Source organism: Barbus barbus (assembly GCF_936440315.1).
Source record: "Barbus barbus genome assembly, chromosome: 44".
Lineage (NCBI taxonomy): Eukaryota > Metazoa > Chordata > Actinopteri > Cypriniformes > Cyprinidae > Barbus > Barbus barbus.
Window position 1 is genome coordinate 23,925,545 of NC_136722.1, and position 22,520 is coordinate 23,948,064.

The 22,520-nt window shown below is 35.4% G+C and overlaps 1 protein-coding gene, 1 long non-coding RNA gene and 1 gene segment (V, D, J or C); 2 read left to right on the forward strand and 1 right to left on the reverse strand.

Annotated features, from left to right (window-relative positions):
- The window catches only part of LOC306863410 (Ig kappa chain V-III region MOPC 63-like), a 773,265-nt gene that overhangs the window by 431,068 nt on the left and 319,677 nt on the right, over positions 1 to 22,520 (forward strand).
- Positions 1,819 to 17,215, reverse strand: LOC306863400 (epidermal growth factor receptor kinase substrate 8-like protein 1). 4 transcript variants are annotated; one of them, XM_079406729.1, is made up of 17 exons: positions 17,149 to 17,215; positions 14,954 to 15,006; positions 12,132 to 12,275; positions 10,983 to 11,089; positions 10,851 to 10,909; positions 9,572 to 9,701; positions 9,132 to 9,220; positions 7,557 to 7,631; positions 7,227 to 7,375; positions 7,015 to 7,153; positions 6,313 to 6,371; positions 5,850 to 5,946; positions 5,258 to 5,383; positions 5,068 to 5,188; positions 3,773 to 3,935; positions 3,384 to 3,516; positions 1,824 to 2,144 (listed from the first exon to the last, which is right to left on the reverse strand). In XM_079406729.1, the coding sequence occupies exons 4-17, from the start codon at positions 11,071 to 11,073 to the stop codon at positions 2,058 to 2,060; spliced, it is 1,518 nt and encodes a 505-aa protein (XP_079262855.1). In that variant the 5' UTR covers positions 11,074 to 11,089; positions 12,132 to 12,275; positions 14,954 to 15,006; positions 17,149 to 17,215; the 3' UTR covers positions 1,824 to 2,057. The 4 variants fall into 4 exon arrangements, with proteins under 4 accessions (XP_079262856.1, XP_079262855.1, XP_079262854.1 ...); XM_079406730.1 differs by lacking the exon at positions 12,132 to 12,275 and having other exon boundaries at positions 1,819 to 2,144; XM_079406728.1 differs by lacking the exons at positions 14,954 to 15,006; positions 17,149 to 17,215 and adding an exon at positions 12,380 to 12,919.
- On the forward strand, positions 17,723 to 22,444 carry LOC306863431. The gene is made up of 3 exons (XR_013783685.1): positions 17,723 to 17,993; positions 21,070 to 21,265; positions 21,533 to 22,444. It is a non-coding gene; the product is annotated as an uncharacterized lncRNA (long non-coding RNA).

Consider the following 22,520-nt stretch of genomic DNA (forward strand, 5'->3'; position numbering starts at 1 on the left):
TGAATCAGGTGTGATAGATGAGGGAGACATGCAAAATGTGCATGGCTGGGGTACTCCAGGAGAGGTTTGAGAACCACTGGGTTAGACTTAGGTTGTGCCCCTGCTGGTGGATATTAAAACTACACCATTAGGCCTATTCTTGCAATAAGCATATTTCTCAGTTGATGGTCACTCAAAAGTACCATGTGTTTTGACCTTATTGTTTATCACACAACTGATTCATGGCATTATAGTAAATGTTTTTGGAGGCTCTAAAATGTTAAAATGTGTCTAACTTTAAATGCAACTTTAAACTCAAAACTTGGGCTTGATTTTGACATCGGTAAGACATACAGTAACAGCAGACAACACCCCCTCCCCATCCAGCTACCCCAACATTTTCACATTTATGATAGACTTGACCACAGTTTCATGTGATCTAAAGTCTTTATTTATAGCTATGGTAGCTAACATAATCATAAATCATAAAGAGAGCTTTTTTATGTTAGCATATTAATCAGACAATAATCACACAATTTTGATTATTCAGCAAGCTGCTAGCTAAATTTTCACAAAAATCTGGCTCTAAACCTCTCTTTTCTGTAGAGTTGATCTTGACAAATATATGGAAACTATCCAAAGCTCTGCTAATCCTAAAGCAAAACTGTATTTCTATATTTATCCTGTGTCCTCTTAACGTGACTCTGCAAGTTCAATACTACTGATTCAAAACAAAGGATTCGCAAATGTTTCGAAGCTTTGTGAAGCAGAGTTAAAAGCGCTTCATCACTACTGCCATTGAGATGACTGAATATCGCTCTCTTTCAGGTACATACAGTAGAGATTTTTGGGCCTAAAGCATCAGACTCATGTTTGTACAGGTTCAGTGTGTGTGTGAAATCATAAAATGATTTTAATTAGCTGGTGAATCTCGCACACATATATACGCAGCTGGTTTAATCAAACATATAAACACACATTCCTCACCTCACACACCTGACACCTGAGCTGCTGCAAATTAACACACACACACACACACACACACACACACACACACACACACACACACACACACACAGAGAGACAGCCAAAGCATATAAAATCTTGATGTGTGTGTTCAGTGCGGGAAGACTGTATATTTACCATGTGCTTTTATAAAAGAGTAAGTTACCCTCCACAGACCAGTGTTTTTGTGTACTGTACATCAAGCTAAGCTAAATGACAATGAGAAATATTCTAGCTGAAATACGAGCAGTTTTCATATTTTATCTTTGTTAATGTCTATTGTATATCATGTGATGGTCTTAGTTTTATTTATCCACCGTAGACAGCAGCAGATATTAGTTTATCTGAATGTATTTAAAGACTTTTGTTATATTAGTGAGTCATAGTTTTTCCCAGTCAGTATTTTCTATTTTAAAGTCTTTTGATTTTGGGTTTTGTTGGAACTGTGAATTTGTAGTTTAGCTGACCAAGCAATGGAGCAATAGCAGTTGCTTTGGCTAAGATTTTGGATTGAAGTCCCAAAACAACAAAACTTACATCAAAACGTTTTAATATTTAGTTGGACCCATACAAACTTAGGCTTGGGTTTGTGATTTATATCATGACTTAGTCAAGTATCACTATAACTATTGCTCTTCTTGTCAAAGTGCATGCTAAGATTCCTGAAGCTTTATGTTTCTTTGAGTGTATTTTAGCACTAGTTCAAGACCTGGCTGGTAACCCAAAGGTTGCAGGTTCAAATCTTTGAAGAGTTATTAGTCTGCTGTACTTCAGTGAGCTTTTAGAGTGGTTAGTTGGTGTCTGGCGCCCTCTTGAGGAGAAAGATGATTTGCTAGTTTCACGTATGCATTAAATGCATTTATTGAGAATATATTAACTCATATTACATAGAGAATTTAGACATTTGTACAACATTGTGCAGATTTACATTCTCATTTCATGCTGTAAAACTAAATAGGAAAACAAAACAATCCATAAAGCAGGTTTCAATCGCGTAAATGCCCTTCTGCTTGTGTATGATACAGTCAGAGGGTGTTAAGAGAAGAGTATCTGTGTGCACATTCAGTAGATCTTCATAAAGTTCCACTCTCCGTTTTCAAATCCAACTTCATCTTCTGCTTCTCCATCACCGTCTCCAGCTCTGTGGCTCTGTGAGCGTCCTGAGAGACAGACAGACATGTGGTTAGATGCTATGCATGCTGATTGCTGGCTGTCAAGATCAAATTGCTTGGTTTAATTTTTAAAAATGGTTCATTAGGTTTATTGTTGCTAATTAACTCAGGATATGAATCTGGGTTTACATGCATGCTGCCTGGAAACTACCACTAGACTAACACATCTTATACTGTACTTCAGTGTTAAAACATTTTATTATTATGTCTCTATTTGTTTCTCTGTTGATTAACATCCCGTGGTAACTAGGAATGACAGAAGCTTCAGTCTGGATCCAACCCTTAAATGATCTGAGATGAGCAAACACCTGAGAAAAGATGATGCCAACCCCTCAGAGGACCTCAGAGGATGCAAACGCTCAGACAATATACAGAATTAACAACTTTTGCCATAAGTTAGATATATTAAGTTTCTGCAATATATAAATAAATTGTGGAAACTTAATTTCCTGTAAAGCTGCTTTGCAACAATTTGTATCGTAAAAAGCGCTATACAAATAAACTTGAACATACAATACAATATTAAATAACAAAATTATTTCGGCTAGCTGTCAGCAGTTTTGTCATTTTCATTTATTTCAAGTTGAACTACTAAAATAACAAAACTAATAAACTGCAACTAATCATTTTAAATTAATTATATGTACTATATAAATAACCGATAAACTAACAAAATGTCAAAATAAATAATAAAAGTAACAACTAATAACTAATAAAAATGATAACAACAAAATTACAAAAATTTGAACTAAAACAGAAAATGTAAAAAATAAAATAAAATTTTAAATATAAAAAAAAAAACTAAAATGTGTCATTGACACTAAAATAACACTAGGCTGCATGGATTTTAAAATATAAATCATCACTAATTTGTATGTTTTAAACTTGAATTAAAGGCTTCTAGCTTCTAATCCTGTATAAAGCATATTTTTTAAAACCAAAATGCTGGGGATTTATGTTTACATTTTCTGTTGTAACATTTTAGAATGTTAAGAGCAGATTTTTTAAAATAAATACTGGACAACTGATTGTTTAGATTTCTAAATGCATATTTTTAAATGTAGATTTTTTAAAATTTTACATAAAATTAATTCAATTTTTAAAAAATAAATTCAAATGTTTTCTTTTAGATGTTGAGTTATGATTCTGTAATCACTGTATGCAGCTTCAAGTAAAGCAGCAGAGAAGCGTATGATATGTTTGGAGATGATTTTGTGTGTGATGTACCTCTATCTGGGCTCTCTGGACGGTCAGCTGACTGTAGACTCTAGCACCCTCTTCAGGAATAACAGCACGCAGCTCTTCTTTATTCAGAGAGAACAGCTGAGCTCCATTCAGAACCTGCAGACACTGTACAGTCCTGCACACACATCAACAACAGCTGTTCACTGACCACAGCTATTACATCATTATATAATGTATGCACCTCAAACAGGGAAAACATAAATGTGGACTGAAGCTAGTATATATTGCACTAAGAGAAAAAATGCACCAAGGTAATCATAGTTTCTGGTAGAATAGTTCATATAAAACCGTGCTAAATGAAAGTGATGTGAGGTGTTACAGATGGAGTATTAATATTAATAGCTTTAAAGTGTTTCCTGTGTGAGACTCACGGTTCACTGAAGCCTTTCTTGCGCAGCCAGTTCTCTACCTCTGCAGGCGGTGAGCTGTAGTCCAGTGGGATGGATGTGTCTGCCGAACGAGGGATCACCAGACGAGGAGACAGACTCTTCCCGCTGGTCAAACGGTGCAGCAGCTCGTCATTCACCTGCATCACTGACACACAACCAGCAAATCAAGATCAGGATCAACAACCTGCCCGTGGCATGAGCAACATATGATAGTCTTTAGGAATATTTTGATTTAGCTTGTAGCAGATTTCCAGCAAGGGTTGTTATTCTTATATAAAACTAAAACAAAAAACATAAAATAATTCCCCGAAATAAAATAATCATTAACTGAAATAAAATAAAATATTAAAATTATAAACTACAGAAATGTCAAATCTAAAAAGCAAGCTAAACTAAAAAACCTAAAACTAGTAAATAAAAATTTATAAATTTATAAAACAGAAAATGTAAAATTCTGAAAAAATTCAGGGATTTTTACATTTCAGAAATTTGAGAATTTTAAAATTTCTTATTTTTTTCTATTTAAAAATAGTTTTTATTTTTTTTCTTTTAGAGGTAGAGTTCGAATTATTCCATAATCCTTAGTTTTATATTTTCAGATGGATTATTATTTTTATTTTAACCTAAGCTAAAACCCAAAACCATAAAAATATATATAAATTATGAAAAAACAAACCATTATCTGAAATAATATATTTTGAACTTCATTGTATTTCAGCAACGTTTTTCACTTGAATTTAGTTGAAGTGGAAGTACTAAAATAGCTAAAACTAAATAAACTAAAACTGAAAGATAATACAGACATTTTTTAAAATAAAATAAAATGGCAAAACAAAAAACAACAAAATTACAAACTAAAAAATTTCAAAATATTAACAAAACTATAATAGTTTATCACTGATACTAAAATGGTTTCATTTTAATTTTAGTAATTTTGTTATGTGCTTTTATATTTTTATAAATTTTTGTTTATATTTTTTATTTAGCTTATTTTAATTTCAGTTTTAATAATTGCTACTTCAGTTAGTTACCAAAGCAATTTTTTATTTGTCATTTAGCTTTTTTAAGTTAATTTAATATTTACATTTTATTTTATTTCAATTACTAAAATGTATTTGTAATAGTTTTAACAAATAAGTTGACAAACAATGACAAGACTGGTTTGAGAAGCAAGAGCTTTTTGTGCTCCGTTGCTGTCTAGGAGAAACTGCTGTGATATACATGAGATCTGATCAGAGATGCTGCGGTTGATCTGTCAGTCACTCATGTGTTTGTACCTTTCTCATTGTCGTCAGAGAGAGATCCGAGGATCATGCTGCGAGGCCGAGTGGCGCTGGGGTCATAGGTCACGGCGGACGGGTTGGGCAGGCCGTTGAACATCGGTGGAGCAGAGGGAGGCTGAAACAGAGAGCGTAATGTCAGAAGAAGCAGGACTTCTGATGCCAGTTTGCTGATGTGAGTTAGTACCTTTGGAGTTTTATGAAGCACAGGGTTGTCGATGTGTGTCACCGGCTCCAGGATGTTAAACGGCACGAATCCCACTTCATTGAACTTATTACGACACTTCCACCAGCGCTTAGATGACTCGATCACCTGGACCACAGACACATAACAGGAAAACAAAGGTTATTTGCATTAATATAATATTTACAGGTGTTAAATATGATATTGCATTATAAAATTTGCGAGATGAGAGATCATTTTCTTTTGGCTCAGTATGGTGGGAAATACACAAATATAGATATATAACTATTATTATAGTTTGGGGCAGATTTACCTCCAGAAGTGAGCTAAATCTGACAAATATGTTTAAACAAATTATATACATATATATATATATATGTGTGTGTGTGTGTGTGTGTGTGTGTGTATACATACAGTAACAATAACAACGTTGTCTCAAAATTTTTATATACATATATATATATATATATATTTTTTTTATATATATATAGTGATGAAATTATTATATATTTTATTAATATCCTAAAATATGAATTTATTGTAATATAAATTCTAAAAAGTCTATTTTGATAACTACTGTAGGTGTGTGTATAACCTCTAGTTTATCTCCTTGAAGTACAGACAGCTCACTGTTGTTCCGTGCAACAAAATCATAACTGCAGCGATACAAGTGCTCTTTAACGCCGCCGTCACTGAGGACAAGAGACAGAGGTGTTTTCTCAGATTGTACATTTGAATAACATTATTACAAAATACTTCTTTAAAATGCAGTTACAAAATAACCACCTTTGATTACAGAGATAAAAAGAACAGAAACTCTGGGTCATTTAAGAAAAGACGATGAGAGAATCTCTGAACAAGTCTCACAGCGAAGCCGTTAACAGCTCCGTTAACAGCTCCGCTGCTGCTGGTGGTTAGTGAGAGTCGACACGATGAATGAACTTAGTCTTATGTTATTTGTGTGGGCAAACCCTATAGTCATAAATACTGAAAAACTATGGCTGAAACTGACACATCCAAAAGGATTGATTGATTCTTCAGATGTGAATCACACTTACGGTTCGTCTGTAGTCTGAACAGGAGCAGTGTGACGGTCAGACGCATGAGACGGAGTCAGCTGAGTGTGACAGAGACAAAAACATGTTAGCAAGAACATCACAAACACTAAACACACAAAAAAGACAGGGAGATCCAAAAAGTGTGTTTGTCTTCATGATGGGCTTATTTCTACAGCTAACTATATGGTTAGCCGAAATTTAGAAACGCTAAGAAAGTTAGATTTTCTTGTTTTAAAGAAATTAAACGAATACTTTTATTCGGCAAGGATGCATTAAATTGATCAAAAGTGACAGTAATGGCATTGTTACAAATTATTTCTATTTCAAATAAATGCTTTTTTGAGCTTTCTATTCATCAAAAAATCCTGAAAAATAAAATGTATCACTGTTTTCACAAAAAAAATGAAGCAGCACAACAGTTTTCAACATTGATAATAATCAGAAATATTTCTTCAGCAATAAATCAGCATATTAGAATGATTTCTGAAGGATCATGTGACTCTGAAGACTGGAGTAATGATGCTGAAAATACAGCTGCGCATCACAGGAATATATGCCATTTTAAAATATAAAATTGTAATAATATTTCAAAATTTTTCCTGTATTTTTGATTAAATATATGCATCTTTGGGGCGTATAAGAGACTTGTTTCCTTCTTACCCAAACGTTCGAACACTACTGTACATTATTAGATTATTTTACCTCTACTTTTGAGAGCTCAGCGTCTTGTCTGTGCTCTAACTCCACAGGATCGACCCATCCAGCAGCATCGGACCCCAGCGGCTTCCAGCCGTCCTGAAACACGAGTGTGTACGGCGCCACGGGGCTCCGCAGAGCAGATCTACATGAAGGTAACAAGCCATCAGCATGTGCACATATGAAAGGAACACATCTCCAAAAATTACAATTCATACCTATGTTGCATCCAGTTAGGCCCTAAAGAGATCCACAATAGATTTTCCTGTGTTGTCAGGCTGTTCTGTAGCAGAGTCACGGCTCCTTGTGTCATAGCAGGGCTGGAGACGGACGCAGCGAAACCAGGACCTCCTGTAGCCTTCACGACCTACAAACACACGCAGATAAAGGTGAATTATTTGCTTTACCGCTCAATAGACGTATGAGACCTTTCTCCGCACAGTAATGTGCAAACATTTGATGAAACAATGCAATGCAACAAAGCCCTTAAAAGCTCTGCTGTTTGCACAGGAGAAATATGAGCAGACATATAATGCACATGCATTTACCATTTCAAGCGGTTTGAAGACGTGATGCACGAGCTCCTCCGAGGTCGGATTGGTGATGGCAAATTTTAACCGTGCCTGTAAAACAAACAACATGCTTATGCAAACCTGAGAGAACATATATGACGCCACACTGCTTAATAGTTAATTCATAGTTTTATTATTATTAGTCAATATTATAAAATATAATTTGTAAGTTTTATTTTATCATAGCTTCTCGTCACTTATAAGATATAAGAAATATTATATAATTTGCATAATTTTTTTGTATAATTTTTTAATATTATATATAGTATTTAATAGTATTATAGTGTTTACAATTATATATATTAGGGGTGGCACGCTACACAGATATCACGGTTCGGTTCGGGGGTCGCGGTTCGATACGATTTCGGTACAACAGGGAAAAAAAGAAATCTACTATACTGTTTCTTTTCATTTATTTTGAACAGACAGTAGTGCAAATTACAATTTTTTCCACCTAGATGTGAAAATACTAAATATTATTACATGTTATATACATAAAATCTGTTTTGCTTTCATTGTGAGTGACAACAAATAAAAGCAGACCTTTATACAGTGATTATTAATATGACAATAAGTGTTTAATGTTGATTCTGCCGGAGCGTGTGCACACACACACACACACACACACACATGCACGCACGCACGCACACAAACAACAACAACACAAAAACACACGTCCATTCCAGCATTGCTAACTTGACAGCGCAGTTGGTACTTTATGAAAATAAAATACAGTGAGCCAAACATCAGAGCACCCGCCTCTGTGTCAACGTTGGAACGCGACTGAAGTACAAAGCCTAAAACAAACAGCGTTGCATTGCTGCGGGCGCCCCCTTCTGGATTGAGGGTGAAGTGCTTGTATTCGTCGTAAGGCCTCATGCACCGAACCGAGACGTCCGTACTGTAACGGTTCGGTAGAAATACATGTACCGTGCCACCCCTAATATACATGCATACATTTTTATATTATTGTATATTTTGGTGATGTAAGCAATTTTATATAAAGCATGCTTGATATAAAAAATAATAATATTTATAATAAATAATATATCAAATTTAAACAAGTTTACAGATAAGTAGAATTTTCTGACAGTAAAATTTAATTTAAATACTAAATATATTCTTATATATAATTCAACTATAAATAATTGTATTATTATTATTGTGCATAATTAAAATATTAACCAATTATTAAATATCAAATTAATAAATTATCCATTAAAACATCTTTAGGCCATGCTTTACAATAAGGCTAATTAGTTAACATTAATTAATGCATTAACTACTATTAAATAACAATGAGCAATACAGTTGTTAAAGTATTTATTAATCTTTGTTAATGTTAATTAATAAAAATACAACTGTTCATTGTTAGTTCATGTTAGGTCCGGCCATAACTTTGGATTTTAATAATGTATTAATAAATGCTTTTCATAGGTAGTTCATGTTAACTAATATAGTTAACTAATTTGAACAAACCGAAGCTTATTGTATATCATTAAAATATATTTTCTGATAAATTTTCATATTGACATTAGGATTAGGACTCACCAACAGACTGAAGCTGTATTTGAATTTCTGAAAAGCGTTGAGAAACTCTTTCTCAGAAGGCGGTTTGGCTTTAGCTGTGAGAAGATCCTCTATGAAACACAAACACACAACAAACTCTAAAACACTGACCGTGTGTGCAGTTGACAAGATATATTGAAAGCTGTAAGTGAAGATTTCCAGGTGCATTGTGTTCTTAAATGTGTGTGTTTAAAATGATGCAGGTGTGATATTATGTTGGTATTCAGTACACACAGGGTGGCCTCGTAACACAACAGCTGATGTCCTGATGGTACTAGGAACTGCAGATAACGCCACATCTGCTGATAAGAGCTCACTACAATATGCTCTTTACAGAGCGTTCAGTTCAGCTGTGTTTCAGAGCTTTGCTTTATGTTTTATTAAGCATTCAGGTTTGATTTTTCCTTCAGGTAGACTCATACCGTCTGCACTTTTCTTCTGGCTTTTCGTCTTCTTTTTGCTTCTTTGGTCGAGGATAATCTGAGCCTCTGCTGACTGCTGCAGCTTTCCGATGAACGCTTCGATATCGTCAAAACAATGATTAAGCAAGTCCTAGAAATAGAGAGAGACCAGTTAGTAATAAAAATACATGCAGAGATCTTTGATTGGTTCTTTTTAAACTGAAACTGTTGTTAATGTAAACAGGCATATCAGTGTGATGTTATAGGTCATGCTAATGGTCAAACTGAAGGTCAGCTAGAGCGCTGGAAGTCTCATAAAGATCCACTGACTGAACAAAACAAGCTAATTCAGCTATAGTTAGGGACAAAATGGGCGAAAAACGTTCCCAGATGTTAGTCAAATACAACAAAACCTCCTTTTGGGGACATTTGCAAAGTTAAACAAGATTTCTAAAGTAAATAAAGCTTTATTTATAACAATAGGAATTATATATGTCCATAATACATACAATAATACATACTACTGGTCACTACAAGTCAAAAGTTTGAAAAAAATTAGGATTTTTTATTTTTTTTAAAGGCTCCTATGCTCACCAAGACTGCATTTATTTGATGAAAAATACAGTAAAAAAATTGTGACGACATTAGAATTTAAAATAACTGTGTTCTATGTGAATATATTGTAAAATATAATTTATTCCTGTGATCAAAGCTGAATTTTCAGCATCATTACTCCAGTGTCACATGATCTTCAGAAATCATTCTAATATGCTGATTTATGATCAAGAAACATTTCTGATTATTATCAATGTTGAAAACAGTTGTGCTGCTTCATATTTTTGTGGAAAACTTGATATACTACCATTCAAAAGTTAAGATAATATAAATATTAAGCAGAAAAAGCTGTTTTCATCTTTGATAATAATAAGAACCATTATTAATAATTGATCATCAATGATAAATTGAGCGCCAGTTAAGCATGATAGAATGATTTTTTACTGTAATTTTGATCAAATACATGCTGTCTATATTATATATATATATTGTACAGGTGCATCTAAAAAAAATAGAATATTGTGAAAAAGTTCTTTTTTTTGTAACTTATTTCAAAAAGTGAAACGTTCATATATTCTAGATTCATTACATGTAAAGTAAAACATTTCAAAAGTTTTTTTTGTTTTAATTTTGATGATTAGAGCTTACAGCTCATGACTTTGGACTTGACAGCACTAATATATATATATATAATTCTGCAATTATTTTCTGAATTTAAATTCTGTATTTGTTTATATGTACTCACCACTTCCGTCTGAGCCCTAAGGAATGACTTTTCAGGCGGACCGTTTACCAGTCCGTTAGCTAGAATTGAGGAGGAGTGTGTTAATCTGTGTCTGTTTATAGTCAGTATTGATATGTATTGATTCACACACACCTCTGATGCCGGGATAGGGTGGAGGAGGGATGGGTGAGGGGGCATTTGGGGCTTGGGTGTACGGCGGACTTGGGATTCCCGAAATATCCATACTGGACTCAGAGAACCTGAAACACACACATTTACATGACAACACTCCCTTTATTCTGAATGAAAGTGTGTGTTCTGCTGGACAATGAGCAGATCTGCAGTATTTCAATCGGTTTTGATGTGCGTCACGGTGTTTTAAACAAAATGAGATTTATTTGTCAGCACACAATGCTAATGAGTCACTAACAAACACATCAAACAACTTTAAGTTGCATAACTTCAAAAAAAACACCCATATGAACACACACATGGAAAAAAGAGCAAGATCTTATCTTCAAAATAAAGGCTTGGACAAGAATAAAACGCCCTTTTTGAATCAAGTTCATTTACTTGTCTATGAAAATGAGTCAAAGTCAAATTTATTTAAAAACTACAAAGTCGAGCGAACGGCTGTACATTAAATGACACACCATTTTTTAAATTCGAAAATAATTATATTAATTACACAGTAACCCAAACCCTAAAAGACAACTGCATTTTTAGAACGAAAAAACATTATTGAATTCATTTATGAATATTTTTTATCTCTAAGGACATCACTAAATTGAACTTTGGTCAGATTTTGCTCACTTTTGGCAATAATTCTGTCCACAAAGTCTTGGTTAACTACACATGCTCATTCATAAGAAAACATAACCATCCTAGAAAACACGTTTGGCATTCAGTTTGACATTGAGATGCCTTGAGGTTAGTTCAGCGTGCCTCCTGCTCTAAACACACACACACAGACACACACACACACACACACACACACACACACACACACACAGACAGTTTCAGTCATAGCTGATAAGCACATACAGCAGATAAAGATAACACACCGTACCTTACTTGTGTCCTGCTTGTCTTGTAAGTGTTTAGTCCTAAAGAACGGCCGAGGTCGAATTAATCTTTCCCTCTGCAAATCTGTCTCTCTCCCTGTACTCTCAGTCACACCTTCGCAAGTTATAGAAACTGGTTAAACCGGTTTGTGTCCTCGCTAACAGGTTAGGTTCTATTTCTCTAGGTTGTGGGCACACAGTGGAAATTACAACATTAACCGACTGTTTAGATCAGTACCTGTTTGCTCTTATTGTGTAATGCGACACAACTTGCTTGATGTCGTCTCTTATGTGCTCTGCATGAAATATGCAAACAGGTAGAGAATGATGTCATCAAAGAGGCAGGGCTCTGGTTGGACAATCACAACAGCATCACCTGAATCTGAATCAGGAATTAACAGGGATTGCTGCAATGAAACACGTTTCACTTTGACAGATGCGCAGCTGAATAAACACACGCCTTTTCTAGGTGCAGCTCTGACTAACCAGCAGGAGAAGGGCTGGATCGCTGAGATTTGGGGAGTTTATGCAGTCGCAGCGGAGAAGAGAGGACATGGCAAACTCCTCCAATTCCTCATTAATGGTCAATTGTGGAACAATCAACACATCGATCATTAGTCGCAATTTACTATGATTCATAAAACATTCATAAAATAAATATTATGTACAGCGTACAGTGCTTTGCAAACATATGGTGATCCAAAATGTATTTGAGTGACATTTGAAACTTGTGTAAATTTTGTTGCATGTCCGCATGTGTGTCTCAAATGCTGCAGGATCTTTTCTCTCTTGAAGTCTTTTAATCAGCTAGTGTTTTGATTTAAGCATAACATTTAAAATGTATGCACTTGGCAGATGCTTCTATCCAAAGTGGCTCATATTGCATTGCATTGCATTCAAGTTAAAGAAATTAGATTAGCTGAAAACACTATGCAGTGAATGGGTGCCATCAGTCCAAACAGATAATAAAAACAATACAAAAATCCACAAGTAATCCACTCCACACCACTCCAGTCCAGTCCAAGTCTTGTGAAGCAAAAAACTGTGTGTTTGTAAGAAACAAATGCGTCATTAAGAAGTTTTTAACTTTAAACCGTTGCTTCTGGCTAAAATACCATAATCCATATACCATAATAATGTTTTGTTCAGTGAAAAAAATCCACCAACATATTTTTTTAGAACTGTTTTGGACTGATTTCACTTGCAAATGGTGTTTGATCTGAGCAGATTTCTCTCCTGATTCAGATGAGATGATTTCTCTGGAGGAAGCGTTATTATGGATTATGTATTCCTATTTCAGCCAATAAGCAGTCGTTTGAAGGTATAAACGTCTTAATGATGATTTTTTTTCCTACAAGCCTGCAGATTTTTGCTTCATAAGACATTAATTGATGGACTGGAGTGGTGTGGATAACTTGATTGTGATGTTTTTATCAGCTGTTTGGACTCTCATTCTGACGGCACCCATTCACTGCAGAGCATCCATTGGTGAGCAAGTGATGTAATGACACATTTCTCCAAATCTGTTCAGATGAAGAAACACACTCATCTACACCTTGGATGACCCGAGTGTGAGTACATTTTCAGCATATAAAATTTTTGGGTGAATTATTCCTTTCAATACATATTATTTGTTGCATATGATAAATGCATACATTGCTAAAACCGTAAAGACTTTTCATTTTCATTTTGCGACACAATGTTTTAACTGATTCAGAGTTTTGAAAAGCTCTGTTTCAAGGATGTACTTTTCTAGTGTATTTACTTGAACTTCTCAGGTAATGGTTGTGGTGAGTGGGGCGGGGCCGAGAGCCGTGGGAACGGAGCGAGGCCGGTGGAGTTAATGATAATAGGTGTGCGGCAGCCCATTACGGATGACTGCCGCACACCAAACACAAAATAATATCCAGGCCTGGTCCTCTCTCGTCTTCCACTGTCGTCACTCCTCCTTTTATCCTTCCGGAGCTCCTCCGTGGGACTCGAGACCGGTGAGTGTCGCAGGTGTCGCTCATTATCATTAACTCCACCGGCCTCGCTCCGTTCCCACGGCTCTCGGCCCCGCCCCACTCACCACAATGGTATTCCATATTTTAGATGCAGCCAAAATTACAACAACAGTGGTTACATGTACATATATTTAATTGTTTGATGAAAACAGGGACAGTTTAGTAGTAGCTGGATATATTGACAGGGACATGTCCTAGCATCCCCACTAAATTTTACGCCCTTCGGATGTTTGAAATTTTTACTTCAATCTGGATAAGAGCAACTGCTAAATGATGTAGCAGAACAAACCCTTAAAGAAATTGTTCACACAAAAATGAATATTTGCTGAAAATTTACTCATTCTCAGGCCATTCAAGATGTATAAAAGTTTGTTTCTTCATCAGAACAGATTTGGAAAAATTTAGCATTACATCACTTGGTCAGCAATGGATGCTCTGCAGTGAATGGGTGCCGTCAGAATGAGAGTCCAAACAGCTGATAAAAACATCACAATAATCCACAAGTAATCCACACCACTCCAGTCCATCAGTTAACATCTTGTGAAGCCAAAAGCTACAGGTTTGTAAGAAACAAATCCATCATTAAGGTGCTTTTAACTTAAAACGGTTGCTTTTGGCTGAATTCCATAATGCATAATAATGCTTCCTTCAGTGAAAAAGTTGTTTAGAACTGTTTTTGCTTGTAAACGGTGCTTGATCTGTACATATTTCTCTCCTAATTCAGACAAGACTGCTTTTTCACTGGACAGAGGACTCAATTTTAACCAGAAGCAATGCTTTGAAATTGAATACATACTTAATAATGGATTGGTTTCTTACAAACACGCAGCTTTTCAAACTCAACTATCGTGGCAAATTTTCATTTTTGGGTTATTATTGCTTGCATTGAAGGAGGAACTCAAGCCGTATCTAAACAATATAGTACCAAGATTTGAGGGGGAGGGGCTCTCTTTTTAATTTTTATTTATTTATCTTAATGACAGACAGGAAAAAACTATCCATACTACCCTAGCAACCACTCAAGCATGCACGGTAAACACTTTATGATACTCACAGTAAACAGGTATTGAGATATGTCCCCCATCAAGATCATCGACAGCCACACACCTGCAGATCACAGATCAAACATGTGCATATGTGACGTGGGTGTTCATAAGTGACTGACGTTTCGTTGCATAAATAGCTTTAGAACGTGTCATTTTTACACCTTCCCTGTCTCTCTCTCTCTTCCCGTTCGACCTGTCTGACTGGGATTCCTGCGAGTTCAAATTTACAGACACTTTTAGTAAGTACCTACATTCACTTTTACACTGAAGCACAAAGAGCTTATCTCAGATGCTTTATTATGAGCAATTAATGAAATAAAACAAAATGAGCTACATAAACATCTAAATATTGGTGCATTGAGAAAGCTACAAATTAAAAGACAGAAACTCTGACTCATTTAAGGAACAGTTCAGCAAAAAATAAACACTCTGTCATCATTTACTCACCCTCATGTTATAAAGGAACACAAAAGCATATACAGGTGCATCTCAAAAAATTAGAATATGGTGAAAAAGTTCATTTGTTCTTGTAACTTATTTCAAAAAGTGAAACTTTCATATGTTTTAGATTGATTACATGTAAAGTAAAACATTTCAAAAGTTTTTTTGTTTTAATTTTGATGATTAGAGCTTACAGCTCATGAAAGTCAAACATCCAGTATCTCAAAATATTAGAATATTTCCTAAGATCAATCAAAAAAAGGATCTGCAAAACAGAAAAGTTCAAGTTATGTAAAAGTATGTTCATTTATGCATCTCCATAAAGCTTGTCAGCAGATGGAAGCTTAAAGTGCTCTAAAATTTCCTGGTAGATGGCTGCGTTGACTGTGGACTTGATAAAACACAATGGACCAACACCAGCAGACGTCACGGCACCCAAATCATCACTGACTTCAGAAACTTCACACTGGACTTCAAGCAGCTTGGATTCTGTGCCTCTCCACTCTTCCTCCAGACTCCAGACCTTGATTTCCAAATGAAATGCAAAATTTACTTTTATCTGAAAAGAGGACTTTGGACCACTGAGCAACAGTCCAGTTCTTTTTCTCCACAGCCCAGGTAAGACGCTTCTGACGTTGTCTCTGGTTCAGAAGTGGCTTGGTAGCTCTTTTCCTAAAGACGTCTGAGCGTGGAGACTCTTGATGCACTGACTCCAGCTTCAGTCCACTCCTTGTGAAGCTCTCCCAAGTGTTTGAATCAGCTTTGCTTGACAGTATTCTCAAGCTTGCGGTCATCCCTGTTGCTTGTGCACCTTTTCCTACCTAAATTCTTCCTTCCAGTCAACTTTGCATTTAATATGCTTTGATACAGCACTCTGTAAACAGCCACAGCTTTCAGTAATGACCCTCTGTGACTTACCCTCTTTGTGGAGGGCGTCAATGTTCGTCTTCTGGATTATTGCCAAGTCAGCAGTCTTCTCCATTATTGTGGTTTCAAAGAACAAGGGATACCCAGAATTTATACTGTAGGGATGGTCATTAATTGAAACTCAAATGTAAATATTCTAATATTTTGAGATATTGATTTTTGACTTTCATGAGTTGTAAGCTCTTATCATCAAAATAAAAATAAAAAAACTTTTGAAATGTTTTACTTTACATGTAATAAATCTAGAATATATGAAATTTTCACTTTTTGAAAAAAGTTACAAGAAAAAATTAACTTTTTCACAACATTCTAATTTTTTGAGATGCACCTGTATAAGCAAATTAGGATGAAGAGTTCAAGCTGCTATTTTACAGTAATCAAGGGCAAAACACACCATAAAAAGACCAAACAAGCCAATGTGTAATATTCCAGTGACCCAAATTTAATATCGTGTGCAAAAATGTCACCCTCCACCAAAAGCTCAACATTCTCATTTGTAAATGTATGGTTCGAATATATATATATATATATATATATATATATATATATATATATATATATATATATATATATATACACTATATAAGCATGAACTTTTTCACAGCCTTCCTTTTATGTTCCTAAGAAGAAAGTTAGTCATACAGGTTTGGAAAGGCATGTATGAGCAAATGACGACAGAATTTTAATTTCTCATGAAATCACCATCAAGACAAAAGGCAGAAGAGAGTGACATCAATGAGACACATTGTTTCTGTTGAAGAACTGGTCACTGGACAATTCATCTGTAATATCCGTCAAACAACTGTAGTATGAAAATATAGCCTCTTATACTCACCTCAGCATTTACACCGCTGATTCCTAGACTAGTAGCCTATTGTCAAAACTAGATGTATTTTGATAGTGTTTTAACCGCCCAGACATTCCTCTCACAGATAACAGGTGAAATCTGAGATGCAGAAATGTCTCAGGTAAGTGATCTGACTGGCCTATCTTTATTTCTAAATGTATATTCACAGTTATTGGCTCATTTAGTTTGATGCTGTGTATCCCCTTTAATAAAACAGTTGAAATAGTCAGTGCAATCAGAATTGGGAGTTTTGTGGCTTTTAGTCTGTATATTTGAGCTTTGAGGTCATACATGCAAACAACTCAAAGTTGATATCTTAGCAAATATGCACATTATTTTATCTACTGTAGTTTCATTCATTTGAAACTGTTAAAGTTAACCTTTTCAAATAACAATCGCGGTCCTGGACAGAGCATCAATATCTTACATATGCAGGTAAAATCGGAATTTCAACAGTTATTATTAAAAAACAAGCTAACAAACTTCATAGCTAGCGTTAGTGTAGATGGAAGGAATCAGAGGAATCTTTCTGCCTCCAGCCAAGCTCCACCCACAGAAAAACATCACAATGTTTACTAACAGAAAGATGAGAGAGTGTTGCATGAGGTTCAGTGAATCCACAACCGCTGCGGAAGCAAAGTGCGCGAAAATAAATGCTTTTCTTTCTTGCTATGTACTTTAAATCCTTGTTTCTGTAAGCTGTATTTATATGGATCATCTGGGGAACTTGAAAAGTTGTATCATTAAGAGGATTTGAGTCGCACGTGTGAGCTGGTGACAATAGCGCGCGCAGTCATTAACACGTGCGCGTGCCTTTGGGAAGCACAGCATCGGTGAGAATTTATTAATTCCTATATTTAATATTTGAGTAAGAATATTTAGTTTGATCGTGCATTGAAAAACGTATGCATTTTTTCTTCTTCTAAATAATCGTTTTAGAGCATAAACTGGTAGTTTACTGACGATGTTTCCTGCTGTCAGTACGCATGCGCACATGGTGATGTGAAACATGTAGATGTCAGGATATATGAGTCTGTTCACTTGAGTTATTTTTGCATTCACACTCTTGTACCTTGAAAGTGCACTCGAATCTCACTTTGGTGCATCTACTTTTCACATTGTTCTGTTTTAAATCCTTAACCCACTAGAATAGATTAGATTTAGATTAGATTCAACTTTGTCACTGTGCAGAGAACAAGTACAAGTTCAAGTTCAAGTTCAAGTTTACTTGTATAGTGCTTTTTACGATACAAATAGTTGCAAAGCAGCTCTACAGGAAATTAAGTTTCCACAATATATTTATATATTGCAGAACCTTAATATATTTAACTTATGGCAAAATTAGGTAATTCTGTATGTTGTCTGAGCGTTGGCATCCTCTGAGGTCCTCTGAGGGGTTGGCATCATCTTTTCTCAGGTGTTCGGTCATCTCAGATCATTTAAGGGTTGGATCAAGACTGAAGCTTCTGTCATTCCTAGTTACCACGGGATGTTAATCAACAGAGAAACAAATAGAGACATAATTAGCGTAGCTGCTGTTCCATCTAAGCAAAAATGATTTGTTCAACCCAAGCTAAAGAATAACAATAATGTACATTTGATCAGATATAACTGCAGTACAAGATTATAAGATGCATTATGTGAATGCTTGGCTAAAGAGATGCGTCTTTAATCTAGATTTAAACAGAGAGAGTGTGTCTGAACCCCGAACGTTATCAGGAAGGCTATTCCAGAGTTTGGGAGCCAAATGTAAAAAAGCTCTACCTCCTTTAGTGGACTTTGCTATCCTAGGTATTACCAAAAGTCCAGAGTTTTGCGATCTTAGGGAGCGGGTTGGATTGTAGCATGGTAGAAGACAAGTTAGATACGCAGGAGCTAAACCATTTAGGGCCTTATAGGCAAGTAATAATATTTTGTAAATGATACGGCACTTAATAGGTAGCCAGTGCAGAGACTGTAAAATTGGGGTAATATGATCATATTTTCTTGACCTAGCCGAAGAACCCTAGCCGCTGCATCTGTAGCTTGTTTATTGAAGATGCAGGACAACCAGCTAGCAGTGCATTACAATAGAGAATGGGTAACTGTTGTACCATGGCGCAGTACGTTTTTCTCTAACCTTTTTCCATTTGAGGGGGGCAACAGCTTCTAATGTATTAGAGAAGATAGTGCCCATGTTGCTAGTCATTTCGTCTAGTTCATGTGTATTTATGGGTACACAGAGCAGTTGAGATAAATCAGGCAGGTTATTTGTGAATCTGTCTTTGGTGGCTGGAACAATAGTTCTGCCCGGACGATAACGCGGAGCCATATAATTAATATCAGTAATACGCAGCATGCACAATACAAGGAAATGATCAGTAACATCATCACTTTGAGGTATGATATCTATATCGGTAAGATCAATTCCATGCGATATAATTAAATCTAGCGTATGATTAAAACGATGAGTGGGCCCAGTGACGTGTTGCTTGACTCCAAAAGAGTTTATTAGGTCAGTAAACGCAAGTCCTAACGCATCATTTGTATTATCATTAGTTAATAGTTAATAGTCATTAATAGTTAGTCTTTTATTGTTTTTGATGATAATAATAGTACACTTATAAATAGTTAATTAATATACAGTTTTATATGTGGTAATTAGCATTTTCAAAGAAACGACAAATTTAAATATGTCATTCTGTAAAACAAGATCAAGCTTTTTTTTTTTTCATTGCATGTCATCATTGTCTTTGTATAATAACCTGTATGGCTAAAATATTCATAATTATGCAAATTAAAAATAAAGAAAAAACACACACACACACACACTGCATATTATAAGCAATCTTTACTGAGATGCAGTTGAGTTTGCTTTAAAGTTTTCGTGTTTACAGTCTGATTTATTCATCAGTTTTTTAAAATCCATAACCAGTATTTACAAATGACTGATGTTTCACTTACCAGACAACTATGCCACTGATTCAAGGAATTCTGTTGTAGATTTGCTGGTGTGCTTGGGATCATCACCCAATTTTGGCCCATCTTTAGCTTTCGGATGGATGTCTTCACATTTGACTCTAGAATACTTTGGTACACAGAGTTCATAGGCGATTTAATTATTTGAGGTGCCCAGGTCCTGTGGCTACAAAACAAGCCCAAAATCATCAGCCCTCCAGCAGCATGTGTGACTTTTGGCATGAGGTGTTTGTACTGATATGCTCTTTAGGTTTTCACCAAACATAGCACTATACATTATGGCCAAACATCTCCACTTTGGTCTTGCCTGTTCAAAGGACATTGTTCTAGTAGTCTTAAGGTTTGTTCAGATACAACTTTGCAAACTTAAATCACATTGCCACTTTCTTTAATGAGAAGAGTCTTTCTTCTTCTAGCTAGCAGTATGCCTTCACTGGCCTTTGAAAGGGTCATTTATATTATCATAATATATTAATGTCTTCATTTATTCCACAACCAGTGCCGATTGCCCAGTAGCCATGCTATTGGTGTAAATCACTAATTTCTGTTATTGGATGATTTACTCAATAAAAGCACAACATGCAAAACATATAATCAAACTCTCCACCACAATCTTTGCCATTAAATAGACTCCTAAGTCTTTACTGCATAATGGTTTGCCAGCTGATTTTGATAATATAATTAAAAAGCTAACAACCATCAGTCTAATGACAAATTTATTGACTTTGCTCACCGCTGAATGATTCAGTATCTGTTTGTGATCTACCTTCATGGTACTGAAATTCAAACTTGAAGACATCAGGTATATCTCAAGTGCCCATCACTTAAATTTCTCCATTTATTATGCTGAGTCGGCACTGATGAGATGGCATTTTTCTAAGAACGGAGCACAACAAACACACATGATTGTATCCAAAATATTAATTTTCATGCAATGTTTGTTCAACACAGGCAGAGAAATTTGAAGAGGAAATTGTGAGACCAGTTGGGAGGAAAATAATGCCCAACAAACTGCAGTTTGATCATCAGAAGAGCAAGAACAAGGATATGAAGAATAAACAGGAAAAGTCACAACTTAAAGGCTCAAGAGATACAAAGACAGTGAAGCTTGTTAGATGGGACAGCATGCAGCGTGTGAGACCAGACTGTGAGTAGTACAATCTCTCTCACTGTTTTTCATCCTTTATCATATCACCAACCTCTTCAATTATAAAGTTGATTAAAACCACCTAGGACATCCATATATACTGATGTTTTTTTCTCATCACTGATATCTCCGTCTCTTGTGATCCAACTGAAGAGTGTCATTCTGATCAAGAAGAGAAGGCAGGTACAGTGATTATAAACTGACTGATCATGTAGGCCTACTGTAGTGTTGACTAATGTTTGTGAATGAATATTTATGCTCTTTTAGCACACACCCGGACCCTAAGCTCCAGTAGGCCTATGTTGCAGCGGTTCAGTCACCATCCTGGACACAACTTTCCTCAGTTTTGCACATTTCACGCGTCCTCCGCTGCACATTTGGAGCTGCTGATGTAGTTTTCTGTTGCCCTATATATTATTGATTTGAATGAGATGCTGTTCTGTCATTTGTCTGTTGTGTTAGTGTCAGGTATGACAAACAATTGTAAATTTGAATTCTCTCACTGCATTTATTTCCTGCACTCTTTTCTTTTGTTGAGAGCCAGGGAAATGTCTTTTGTAAAGCCTTATGTTGCATTGCGTGAAACCAAATCTTAGAGTGTCTTGGTTAGGGGGTTGATAACAGGAAACACTTTTTGATCTTTTCACTGACATGATATTTGGCAACCCTTCACTTGTAGCCAGTTGAGACATTGCAGATAATTTTACTTGTCATTTATCTTTTAGAAATAATTTACTTATGATAGTCAACTGAAAGGAGAAAAGCCTAATTTGATAGCAATTTATTGATAGTAATTTCTAACATGGATTTGTGCCTCACTGTTTCTGTGAACTCTGTTTATAGGCTAATAATCTTGTTATTTTTAGTTCACCAGTGAACTATAAACTTAAATTAAGAACTTGACTCAACTCGACTAAAATCCTGTAATTTGAACAATACTTTTTTTTTTAACTCGACAAATAAGTCTTTGGTTGAACATGATTCAGTCATGCACAGTGGTATTTGGACATGTCTAATTTTAGTTGATCCTACATTAAGTATTTCAAATAGAGATAAAATGCTTCCATCGTGTGGAACCACTATCTGTAATTAAATCACTTTTAATATATATGTTTCATACATTAAACATTAACAAGTCTCCCTATTTTCTAATCTTTCTAAAAAAAAAAAAAAAAAAAGGCATAAAACAACACAATTTCAACATTGTCTCTAGAGCAAAACATGATGGGAATTGTAAAATTTATTTAGTCCAGCT

Excerpts from the sequence above, each read along its gene's own strand:
- LOC306863400 (XM_079406730.1), bottom strand. The coding sequence starts at position 11,073 with ATGGATATTTCGGGAATCCCAAGTCCGCCGTACACCCAAGCCCCAAAT. Across the intron at positions 9,702-10,850 it reads TTAGGGCTCAGACGGAAGTG|GACTTGCTTAATCATTGTTT; the intron begins GTGAGTACATAT and ends CTCTATTTCTAG. Across the intron at positions 7,376-7,556 it reads TCTTCAAACCGCTTGAAATG|GTCGTGAAGGCTACAGGAGG; the intron begins GTAAATGCATGT and ends GTGTGTTTGTAG.